General features: G+C 48.1%; 1 pseudogene and 1 gene segment (V, D, J or C); both read left to right on the top strand.

Annotated features, from left to right (window-relative positions):
* Window positions 1-210: 210 nt before the first annotated feature.
* LOC130016571 (immunoglobulin heavy variable 1-2-like) lies at window positions 211-636 on the top strand (annotated as a pseudogene).
* A 2,072-nt stretch (window positions 637-2,708) lies between these two features.
* LOC130016589 (immunoglobulin heavy variable 1-2-like) lies at window positions 2,709-3,148 on the top strand. The segment is given in 2 exon segments: window positions 2,709-2,754; window positions 2,832-3,148. Coding segments are annotated over 2 exon segments (363 nt in total).
* Window positions 3,149-12,893: the final 9,745 nt, after the last annotated feature.

Genomic DNA, 12,893 nt, shown 5'->3' with positions numbered 1-12,893 from the left:
TGGACCTATTTACTCCTCTTGAGGTTGGACCTGGGCTTCCATCAGCCTCTTCTAAGGTTGGACCAAGTGTTCAGCTATGGATTCTCCCTCCTCATGAATATGCAAATTACATGTGGGACACTGAATTATATACAGATGCGTCTGTGTCCTGACAACCTCACACAGCAGGCATACCCACACTCAGAAGACCCTGAGTACACGGTCCTCACAATGGACTGAACCTGGAGAATTCTCTTCCTGGTGGCAGTGGCTGCAGGTAAGCGTCCCCGTGCCTTGGGCTGAGGGAACGGGGCCAGTTATGTGGAGTTCACCCACTCCTCTCTTCTGTCCACAGGTGTGAACCCCCAGGTACAGCTGGTGCAGTCGGGGCCTGAGGTGGGAAAACCTGGGACATCAGTGAAGATCTCCTGCAAGGCGTCCGGATACACCTTCACCGACCACGGGATGCACTGGATGCTGCAAGCCCCGGGACAAGGGCTCGAGTGGATGGGATGGCTAAACACTAAAAGTGGTGGTACAGGCTATGCACAGAAGTTCCAGGGCAGACTCACCTTCACTGTAGACAAGTCCAAGAACACAGCCTACATGGAACTGAGCAGGCTGAGCACTGAGGACACGGCTGTGTATTACTGTGCGAGAGACACAGTGTGACAACCACATCCTGAGTGTGTCAGAAACCTGAGGGGGAGGCAGCTGTGCCGAGTGAGGAGATGACAGCGACGCGGATCCTCCTGACTTCCTCCCCAGACAGTCAGGGTCTGAGACACAGAATGGGGCTCACAGGGTCAGGCTTCATCTGCGGGAAAGGCTCAGGATCTCTCTCTGTCCTTCGGCAATAGCCAACAGGAAGATGTCTTCTCTCTAGAACATTTGGTGTCACTCTTATTTTCTTTAAGAATTTTTAAGTGGAGGGGCTGGAGCAATAGCACAGCAGATAGGGCGTTTGCCTTGCATGCAGCGAACCCGGGTTCTATTCCCAGCATCCAATATGGTCCTCCGAACACCTCCAGTAGCAATTAGTGAGTGCATGAGCCAGGAGTAACCCCTGTGCATCGCTGGGTGTGATACAAAAAGAAAAAAAAAAGAATTTTTCAGTGGAGCGCCTCAGATGGTACAGGACAAACCATATGGAAGTTTGGGTTAGTGTCACTGCACATTCATGGGCTGTAGATGTACCCATGGCAGACTTCCGTTGTCACACATTTTTTTTTTAATTCTGTGGTTCAGCAAAAATTTCTTTTCCTCTAAAATGAAATTTGAGTGTTGGCCTTAGGACCCTCTTCTGGAGTTTCTGTGGAGCCCTGCCCCTCTGTGCATGTTTGTATTTTCATATTCCTGATCTGGAATCCTGCCATGGACAAGGACAGTGGAGGAGATGACCCTATATGAAAAGGACCATTGTCACATTTCTCCTATCACGTGGTGGTAAGGTAATGGTCAGGGTCAGGGACTATGAAGTTCTGATGTTGGGGTCATCTCAGCCCAGCTCAGGGGTAGGTCATTACTCAAGCACAGACACAAGGTCTGGGATGTGCCGAGAAAGGCTGGAAGTAGCATGGACCAGCAGACAGGATCTAGAGCAAGGCCTCAAGGTCTGCTGTCTCCACCCCAGGACTCATTAATCCAAGCTGAGTTCACCTCGTGTCTTATCTCACCAATTGACCAATATTCCTGGGAAGTATATGCTATTGAGTGAGACATTAATTTTCTGCATACCTACCAACTGGCCACCTGGAGCTGTGTAATCCCATCAGCGGCCAAGACTCAGAGACTATAAAACCAGCTCCCGGAGAAGAACAGTGCAGTCTCCTGCCCCCGCGCCTGGCTGTCCTCACTGGGGCCCGTTGGAGGGGAGCGTTTTGAGATTTCCTCCCAACCCCGACCAGAGCTCCGGCAGGCGAAGACCTCCAGGACCAGCTAGCACCATGCTGAGACCACTCTCAGCACACATGAAGGTACTCTCAGGTGGACAAAGCCACGCGGGTTCCGGGGTCGAGATCTCCAAGCCTACTCGGATTTGGGCCAAGCATCCTCCACCCAGATCCTCCAAATTCCAGTAGGCGGCGGTCACACCTACCAACTGGCCCCCTGGCGCCATGTAATCCCATCAGCGGCCAAGACTCAAGACTCTCAAGAAATAATAATTAAAATAAATATAGGACAGAGAAGGTTAAATTGGTCATACTTAACCATTTTCGAAGGAACATTTACATATTGATAGGGCAGTAGAACCTATATGCTGTTGGTCGTTCTGGACTTCTTACTATCTCCAATGGAAACCTCTATAGCATTTGGATGGTTTTGTAGTCTCATGGTTGTATGCAATGGGGAATTCCAGAAATAACCTGAAAGTCCAGGTGTGTTCAGATGTTTCCAGACCATACGGATGTGAGAGGTCCTGAGGGAAAGGCCCTGAAAGGGCTGGCCCTCCGGAGGGGGAGCTCTGTGTGCACAGAGTCCTGGGATGGGGCAGGATCGCATCTCCTCAAACAAGGATCAGAACGTGGAACTCTTCACTCTTCTTGACGATGGACCCAGTGGCTTCCACCAGCCTCTTCTCAGGTCTTCAGCTATGAATTCTACCTCCTCATGAATATGCAAATTGCACGAGAGATGCTGGGTTAAATAGAGCTGAGTCTGTGTCCTGACTACATTACACAGCAGACACTCCCACACCTTCAGAAGCCCCTGAGTGCACGGTCCTCACCATGGACTGGACCTGGAGAATTCTCTTCCTGGTGACAGTGGCTGCAGGTAAGTGTCCCCGTGCATTGCGCTGAGGAACGATGCCAGTCAAGTAGAGTCCACCCACTCCTGTCTGCTGTCCACAGGCGTGAACTCCCAGGTGCAGCTGGTGCAGTTGGGGGCTGAGATGGGAGAACCTGGGACATCAGTGAAGATCACCTACAAGGCCTGCTATTACACTTTCACCAACTACTTGATGTGTTGGGTGCGTCAGATCCCGGGACAAGGTCTTGAGTGGATGGGATACATGAACCCCAACACTGGTGGTACGATCTATGCACCAAAGTTTCAGGGAAGACTCACACTCAACGGAGATATGTCCACGAACACAGCCTACATGGAACTGAGCAGGCTGAGCATAGAGGACACGGCAGTGTATTACTGTGCGAGAGGCACAGTGTGATGACCACATCCTGATTGTGTCAGAAAACTGAGGGAGAGGCAGCTGTACCGAGGAGATGACAGGGACGCTAATCCTCCTGACTTCCTCTGCAGAGAGTTGGGGTCTGAGACACAGAACGGGGCTCACTGGGCCAGTCTTCATTTAAGGGGAAGGCTCAGGATCTTTCTTTGGCTACCTTAAACAGCCAAGAGGAAGATGGCCACTCTCGAGAACACCTGGTGTTGTTCATATTTTCTTGTAGGAATTTGTGTGGAGCACCACAGATGATACAGGAATAATCACATTAAGTTTGGGCTGGTGTCATTGCAGATTCCTGAACTGTAGGTCTACCATGGCAGATTCCAAATTTACACTTTTTGCAAGAAGTCCTTTTTCTGAGAAGAAATCCTGGTGCTGGCCAGACTTCCTTCCTTAGTTTCTGTGGAGTCCTGCCCCTCTGTACATCGTAATTTCTCTATATTTCTAAGCTGGAATCCTGCCATTAGACAAGGGACAGTGGAGGAGATGACCCTGCATGAAAGGGAGATAGTCACATTTCTCCTATAACGTGGTGGTAAGGAAATGGTCAGGGTCAGTGTCTGTGATGTTCTGATGTTGGGGGCAACTCAGCCCAGCTCACAGTAAGGTCTTTACCCAGCACAGACACACAGTGTGGGGTGTAGCACAAACCAGCAGACAGGATCTAGAGCGAGGCCTCAGGAGCTGCTCCCTCCACCCCAACGTCATGCATCCAAGATGACTTTATCTGGGGTCTGACCTTACCAATTGACCAATATTCCTGGGAAATATATGGTATTTAGTGAGAACTTAATTTTGTGCATGCCTTGAAATTGGGGAATAAGTCATCAAAATTTATCACTTTCTCTCAATTGATATAAAGGACATGTATCCATGCACAAATGCATACACTAGAGAAGCCTCAGACAGCATGACTATATAAAGGGCTATCAGTCATGCAGACCACAGAATTATTGGGAATATTTGTGCTTCTATAGTTGGACTATGACCTTTAATTCTTATGCAGAATTCAAGATGCATACCTGAACTTTGAAAAATGTTACCAAATTTATCAAATGGTCAATTTACAAAAAGTGAACAAAATCCTTCCCAATGACATTAAAAATTCTCATGTCTAATGTGAGAGTATTTTCATTCCCTCCTATCGGGGAATATTGAACATACATGAATCAGAACGACCATTCAATTCCTGAAAGCACAATAAGTACTTATGTGTGAAAGTTTCAACCAAGGACAATGCAGAGCACAGAAGCATGGGCTCGACCTGAAGGCCAGCCTGGATTGTCAATGTGGTCAAGCAGAAAGACAGACAGATTCCTGGGACAGGGCATTCCAGGAATCAGACCTGGAGGATTGTTCTTAATTCACCCTTCCTAGCTCTGCACAGAGCAGGCCTCTGGATAGGACTCCTTGGTGACTGAACTTCCACCTACAGTTATGGAGTGTTAAATTGTCCTCAGTCTCCCCACTGTCCTCTGTGTGTAGTGACAACTCCAAGTGACACCTGGAAATGCCATATTCTTAAATCACCAACCACTCTCCTAGGGTGACACACTTCCAACTGAATCCAGAAAGTCTGAGAACATTGCCCTGAAGACAATTTACTCATAAATTTCACATCCATGAGGAACACCTGGAAAGAATCCTAATCCCGTCTACCTTCTGTGGGCCTTACCATACTTACTGAGTTGAAAATCACTCAACTTTCTGCAATACAGAAAAAACAAGAGGATATCATGCTGAGTGAAGCAGTTATCAGGAAAGGGAGAGATACAGAATAATCTGTCTTATAATATGGGGCTTTAAGGATCCACAGCAAGGCAGCAATAAGGGCTAAGAGCAGTGCAATAGGAGAACTGATTCTTACATTTGAGAATTTTGGGGGCAGAAGCTTTAATCCTGACTTCAATCTTGGACTTCTCACAACATCCTATTCCCTGAACTCCAAGACTTGAACCTGTTTCAATCTCCCGGGCCCTGCACCGAGTGCCAGAGGCACAGAATTGTTGTTCCAGCTGCACACTGACAGGGCACTGGGACAGGAAGTGCTCCCCTGTGAGCAAACCTGTGGGGGAGATTCCCAGCCCTGACCCAGGTCTAACCATCCACCCATGTCCTGGGACAGACAGGAGCCTCAGTTCCCCTCACTCAGTCCCTGAAGGAGACTTTCTGTTTCCTGTTCTGGGAAGACCCAAGGCACACAGGCTCCTGTGTTCAACATTTCCACAGGAGACCCTTAGTACACATTTGAAATAACAGGAAGAAAGGAAATATTCTAGGGGCATTTTTTCTACCCTTTCAAGATTTTCAGGAAAATCCTCTCCTCTCAAAGGTATTGAGTTAAAAAATCCTCATAGTTCGATCCATGCCCTGTCTTCTCTGCTGAGATTTCATCATGAAGTGAGGAGCATCTCCGTGGGACTGGAGAAACATACTCCTTGCAGATTCCATTGATCAAATGCATGGATCCCCGTCTTCCTGCATGTAGACTCTGGCAAGAAGGAGATGATCCATCTGTCTTGGAGAGTAGATGCTCAAAAATTTATGAGTTCAGCGTAGCTTAGACAAAGAAGCCCACATGGGCCCTTGAACCTTAGTCATGTGACAGAGTTTATTAGGAGAGCAATGGTCTGTAGAGGCTGAGGGTGGATGTCTGTGTGCACTAAGGAGCAGGTGGCAGAGAGAAGCAGGGGACTGTCATGCCTGTAAGAAGTTGCTGGACCACTGGCCTTGACATGCTAAGGCAGAGGCAAGGTTGAAGTATTGCTGACACCAGAGATGTCTCTTTCCCAAGTCTCGAGCCATTAGGCACCAGCAAATCAAGGCCAGTTAATCTATGCTATTCATAGAAATGTCAGACAACTTGGGGCCTGGGGAACTCTCTACAGGTCTAATGTCCTCTAGTGGCCAAAGGGACCACCTCCAGGAATTTGGGTTGGCCATGTGCAACATAAGTGCTTTACCACTGTGCTATCTCTCATCCCCTGTTGGTTTGGTCGTATTACTTGTGCCACTTTGGTATACTCCTGATTCTGTGCTCAGGGGTCACTCCTGGTAGAGACATGGGAAACCATGTGCAGGGCAGGGAATCAATCTTATGAACCACACGCAGGGGAGGAAACTCCCCCCTCCCCACTTCCTCTGCATCTCTAGTTACAGGGACGATCCTGGTGAGCACGGACCAACCCTGGGATGCTGTGAGTATGAACAGAAAGATGAACTGAAGAGAAAAAGGGTGTTGCTCAGGGGACTAATTCCCTAGTATGTGAGTGGATGGGGGATAATGAAACACCCCAGAGGTATTTCCTCTAATACAAAGTACAAAAACAGCAGGTACATGGTCTTGCTCCAGTGGGTTTTCAGACATCAGGGCCCTGTGTTCTGGCCATTCTTCCTTTCTCCTGATTCTAGCTTAACACTTGGCTCCCAAAACAGTGAGAGCTGTTAGTGAAAAAATGGAGTCCTTTAGTCTAGATAGTGGGACCAATTTTTAAAGTGTATTTTTGAGCATTGTAAAAACCATTTAAGCTTTCATGTTTCCTATTATGCCATTAAATATAAGTAATACTACATACATAATTGGATTTATATCACTTAATCACTTAACTTCCCGTTAGTCGTCGATTTGCTCGAGCGGGCGCCAGTAACGTCTCCATTTGTCCCTGTCGCTTGCTAGTGTAGCCCAATGGCATCTCTTCGCTCCGGGAACATGGAGGGCCTCAAACCGATCGTTCATGACCTTGACAAAGAAGTCTGACCATCTGGTAGGTGGGCGGCCACGCGGTCTCTTGACATCCCGTGGAATCCAATCAGTAACAGCTCTAGTCCAACGGTCGTCTTTAAATCTCATTACGTGACCAGCCCATCTGATTTTCGACACCTTGGCAAATGAGACAGCGTCCCTGATCCTTGATCGTCGATGGATGTCAGAACTCCGGATTCGTTCTCTCATTTGAGTGAAACGTGATATTCCAAGCATAGCTCTTTCTATTCTTCTTTGGGAGACCTGAATGGCGTTCTCATCTTGTTTGCGTAGGGCCCAGGTCTCTGAGGCATATGTTAATGCAGGAAGAACAGTGGAATCAAAGAGATGTGCCCGGAGCCGGAGGTTCTTCGTCCTCTTAGCTATTTCTTCGACGTTCTTGAAGGCGTTCCAAGCCGCTCTCTTCCTCCTGCGCAGCTCGGGTGCCAGGTCATTTGTCATGTTGACCTCTCGACCTAGGTACACATAGCTGTTGCATTCGGAGATGGTCGTTCCATTGAGAGCGAATGGGGCGTCAGGAACAAGGCTGTTTCTCATAAACATTGTCTTCGTAAGATTCAGCTGTAGTCCTACCTTTCCACACTCACGGTCAAAGTCGGCCAGCATTTGTGCCGCTTGGCTGATGTTTGGTGTTATTAAAACAATGTCATCAGCAAAGCGGAGGTGGTGTAGTTGCCGACCATCTATCTTCACTCCCATTCCTTCCCATTCCAGTCGTCGCATGATGTTCTCGAGGGTGGCACTGAAGAGTTTTGGTGAAATGGTATCACCCTGCCGCACCCCTCTCTTGACATCAACGATCACTTCTTTGTAGAATGGTGAGATCCTGGTAGTGAATCCGCAATAGAGCTCACGGAGGATCCTGATGTATTGGGCTTGAATGCCCTGATTGGCTAGGGCTTCAATGACCGCTTCAGTCTCAACAGAATCAAAGGCCTTCTTTAAATCAATGAACGTTAAGCAGAGCGGCATCTTGAACTCCCGAGAAACCTCAATGAGTTTGGTTATCGTGTGGATATGGTCGATGGTGCTGAATCCTTTGCGGAACCCTGCTTGCTCACATGGTTGTCCTTCATCTAGTGTTCTGCCAATCCTATTCAGGATGACTCGAGTGAACAACTTGTAGATGACAGACAATAGGCAGATCGGGCGATAGTTGCCAATGTCATGGATGTCTCCCTTCTTGAACAGTAGTACGGTCCTGCTGGTTTTCCATTGAGATGGAACCTTGCATTCAGACAGGTAGCGAGTGAAGAGCCGAGCCAGTGTATTGATGAGTACTGACGGCAGGTTCTTCAGGTGTTCAGGTCTGACCTTGTCTGGGCCGGGTGCTGTTTGCTTCTTTACTGACGAAATGGCGTGTCGGATTTCGGAAGGGAGAACGTTGGGAACGACATACCCATCCTGTGGAATTTGGTATGTCGGCAAGGGGACATGGCTATCGAAGAGATTTGAGTAGAAGTCATGGATAATCTTCTCCATTGCCGTTCTGGAGGATGTGATGGATCCATCAGGACGTCGGAGGGCAGTCATCTTGGTCTTATAGTTGGCGAAGGACAGGCGGGCGTTACGAATACTTTTCCCGGCTTCTGCCGCATCTACCAGTACTTCTGCTCTTCTCTCTTTGAGGTCTTCCTTGATCGCATCTCTGCATTGCTTTGCAAGCTCGGACGTTAGCTTGCGGTTGCCTGAGGCATGCGCCAAACCACACTGGCGAATTAGCTCAAGAGTTTTCGAAGATAGGCGACTTTTTGTGGCTATCTCTCTCTTGGCGTTCCTCGCACATTCATGGAGGTGCTGAACCAGTCGATCGTATTCCTCGTCAATGTTGTCAACAATGGCATCTTCCCATGTTGCCGCAATAGTACTAAAGAGTTCCCAGTTGGTGGTCGTTCTGGGAGTTCTCTTTTTGAACTTTGCAGCCCTTTTTCCCCGCTCTGTGAAGTAGAATTTTGCACGAAGGAGACGGTGGTCCGATCCCGTTCGAAATTTTGGGACAACAGCGACATCAGTCAGGCAAAACCGTCGATTGAATATGATGTGGTCTATTTCGTTGTGGAATCGTCCACCGGGAGACTCCCATGTCCATCGTTTAGATTCTGCCTTCTGGAACTGTGAGTTACCATGAATGGTCTTGGTCGACATGATGAACTCAGACAGTCTCTCACCCTGTTCGTTCCATTCTAGGCCATGGGTTCCGATGTGAAGTTCTTCAGCTGATCTTCTCGGTCCTATCTTGGCATTAAAATCACCCACAATGATCTTGTAGAAGGTGTGGTCTTCTTTATAGAATTTCTCTAGCTCCATGTAGAACTTCTCGATTTCTCTTTCATCATAATGAGATGTTGGTGCATAGACAACGAAGATAGAAACTGCAGGCAGTGAGCCACATCTATTCAAATGTAAACGTCCGATTCGGGTTGTTAGGCATTCGAATGAATCAATGCTCTTGGCCAAGTTTGTGTTGATAAGGACACCGACGCCTCCAACACCTCTTTTATCGCATGTTCCGAGGAACAATTCTTCTCCAGTGTCGAAAACGGCATGGTGAGATTCGTGTCTTCTTGTCTCGGTCAGACCAATGATGTCGTACTTGATCATTCGCGCTTGTACCATCAGGTCCTCGATGGATGCATCTGATGCTAGCGTAGGTAGGGTGGGTTTCCTGTGCACAATTCGATCCCTGGGTGGTTGATGGAAGCAGACAGGGCAGGGTAGGGTGGGGCTCCTGATTAGAATCCCTTTGTCACCTGTGGTGGTGGGAGCAAGCAGAGAAGCTCTGTCCCTGGGTCCGCCGAGCCTGGAGTCCAAGGTCTCAGAGAGTTCCGCTTACCTTGTTCTGTGGGTCTTCAGTTGTGCGTGGGTCTCGGCCGGAGCTGCCGCGCGGGTCCGGAAAGCGTCCTGGAGTGTGGCGACGGCTGGGTAGTGGAAGTAGTGTCCTGGATTTATATAAAAATAAATATTAAAGAATATAAATTAAATTGGTTTTCATGTAATAATTGCATGCTGGAATAGCAGAGTTTCTGAAAGTTTTCATGGGCAATTCCAGAACCCCTCACCTGCTCTGGAGTCCTCCCTTCTCTCTCCATGTTCAATCACTTGATCACTTGACTTCTTGTTAATCGACAATTTGCTTTAGTGGGCGCAAGTAACACCTCCATTTGTCCCTGTCGCGTGCTAGTGTAGCCCAATGGCATCTGTTCGTTCTAGGAACATGAAGAGCCTCAAACCGATCGTTCATGGTCTTGATGAAGAAATCTGACCATCTGGTAGGTGGGTAGTCACGCGGTCTTTTGACATCCCGTGGAATCCAGCCGGTAACAGCTCTAGTCCAGTGGTCGTCTCTTAATCTCATTACGTGACCAGCCCATCTGATTTTTGATGCCTTGGCAAACGAGACAGCATCCCTGATTCTTGATTGTTGATGGAGGTCGAAACTCCGGATTCTTTCTCTCATTTGAGCGAAACGTGATATTCCAAGCATAGCTCTTTCAATTCCTCTTTCAGGGACCCAAATAGCATTCTCATCCTGTTTTCGTAGGGCCCAGGTCTCTGAGGCGTATGTTAGTGCAGGAAGAACAGTGGAATCAAAGAGATATGCCCGGAGCCAAAGGTTCTTCATCCTCTTAGCTATTTCTTCAACGCTCTTGAAGGCATTCCAAGCCGCTCTCTTCCTCCTGTGCAATTCAGGTGCCAGATTATTTGTCATGTTGACTTCTCGACCTAGGTACACATAACTGTTGCATTCGGAGATGGTCGTTCCATTGAGAGTGAATGGAGCGTCAGGAATGAGTCTGTTTCTCAAAAACATTGTCTTCGTAAAACTCAGCTGTAGTCCTACCTTTCCACACTCACAGTCAAAGTCGGCCATCATTTGTGCCACTTGGCTAATGTTTAGTGTTATTAAAACAATGTCATCAGCAAAGTGGAGGTGGTATAGTTGCCAACCATCTATCTTTACTTTCATTCTTTCCCACTCTAGTTGTCACATGATCTCCTCGAGGGTGGCACTGAAGAGTTTCGGTGAAATGGTATCACCCTGCCGAACCCCTCTCTTGACATCAATGATTACTTCTTTGTAGAATGGTGAGATCCTTTTAGTGAATCTGTAATACAGCTCACGGAGGATCCTGATGTATTGAGTTTGAATGCCCTGATTGGCTAGGGTGTCTATGACCACTTCCGTCTCAACAGAATCAAAGGCCTTCTTTTTTTTTTTTTCTTTTTTTTTTTAATAATTTATTTATTTATTGAATCACTGTGGGAAAAGTTACAGAGCTTTCGGGTTTAGGTCTCAGTCATGTAGATACCGAACACATTTCCCTTTACCAATACTCATTTTTAACCCCGAACCCCAATAGACCCCCACCTCCCACCCCTCCCAATTCTTGTGAGGCAGATGAGTTCTAGTTAATACTCTATCTACTTTGACTAGATAGATTATTTCGATAGAAGATGCACAACTATTGTTTAGAGCTTACGACCCACCCCCCCCCCCCCAATCAGACATGCTGAAACAGCGTTGTGAAATGATTTGCTTTCTACAACTTGGTTTAAGAATAAAATGAGGTCGCGCGGCCGCTATCGCGGCCGCGCGGTTTTGAATTTCTGCTATTTTACTTATTGACCCTGGAAGAATTTCCACCAAAAGTTAGCTAGTTAAGAGACTGGTTTCTGTGCCCTGGAGTCGTGGCCGTGCCGGAGAGCCGCTCGTGGGGGGCAGCTGGCGACCTTGGTGGGGCGTGGGGGACGGCCCACAAAGCCCCCCTTCCCATGAGGTCCCCGCCGCTCCCCCGAGCCCGGCTCAAACCCGCTTTCCACAAGGCTCCCGTGCGGCCGCCATCTTTCTTTCCAGAGAGGAGCGGGCGGGCCGGTCAACGCCCTTCCCCCTCCGGGCAGGCTTGGTGGCGCGGATCAACACAAGTCCATTTGCTTTTCTGCTCCAAGCGGCTGGTTCTCTGTGCTAAGTCCTTGTGCCTCCGGGGCCGTGGCCGTGCCGGAGAGCCGCTCGTGGGGGGCAGCTGGCGACCTTGGTGGCAAAGGCCTTCTTTAAATCAATGAATGTTAGACAGAGTGGCATCTTGAACTCACGAGAAACCTCAATGAGCTTAGTTGTTGTGTGGATATGGTCGATGGCGCTGAATCCTTTGTGTAACCCAGCTTGCTTGCTTGGTTGTCCTTCATCTAGTTCCATGTTAAATGATAACTTTTTATAGAGAACGAGGACAGGCAAATAAGACTCTCTCCACAGTAATGAAAACAGCCCATCCTAGCCTCAGCTCCGGGAGAGGAGAGATAGTTCAGGCATTCCCAGGGGCTCCATCCTGACTCAAACAGAATCATCATGGCGTGTGGGCTGAGCTGACTTCTCCTGGTGGCTCTGTCTTGGTAACTCACGAGAGACAAGAAACATGGGAGAGATGGAGTGGCAGATTCACTGTGTGAGGAGAGTTTACTGACCAGGATGTCTTTTTGTTTGCAGGAATCCAGTTAAAGAGGAGCTGGTGGGGTCTGGGGGAGACTTGGTGCAGCCAGGAAGGTTCCCTGACACTCTCCTGTGCAGCCTCTGGATTCAGCTTTAGCAACAATGTGAGGTGGAGACTCATCCACCTCCACTCCTCACACGGAGTGCATCTGTGTTGATTTTAGTGTAATTTGGTTGAATTTGTGGGGTACATTTATTACTTTTGACTCTTAATGTTAAATTATTCTTAAATTTTAGAACGTATTTTCTGGTTCTTGGATTTATCTCAAATCCTGCACTGCATAGAAATAGGAGGTAGAATTATGTCGCACAGCCTATGTCTAGGTTATATATTTTGAGGGGCTGAGGTTGGGCCACACCCAACAGTGCTAAAGGCTTGTGTACCTTGTACCCTGTTGTGTAAGTCTGAGCACTAAGACCAGGCACGCTGCCCAATAGATTGTGTGCTGAGGGTCTCCATGAGCTGTTTCTATGCTCCT

The sequence above is a fragment of the Sorex fumeus genome, unplaced genomic scaffold (genome assembly GCF_029834395.1).
Source record: "Sorex fumeus unplaced genomic scaffold, SorFum_2.1 ptg000157l, whole genome shotgun sequence".
NCBI lineage: Eukaryota > Metazoa > Chordata > Mammalia > Eulipotyphla > Soricidae > Sorex > Sorex fumeus.
This window is presented reverse-complemented; position numbering and strand designations above follow the sequence as displayed.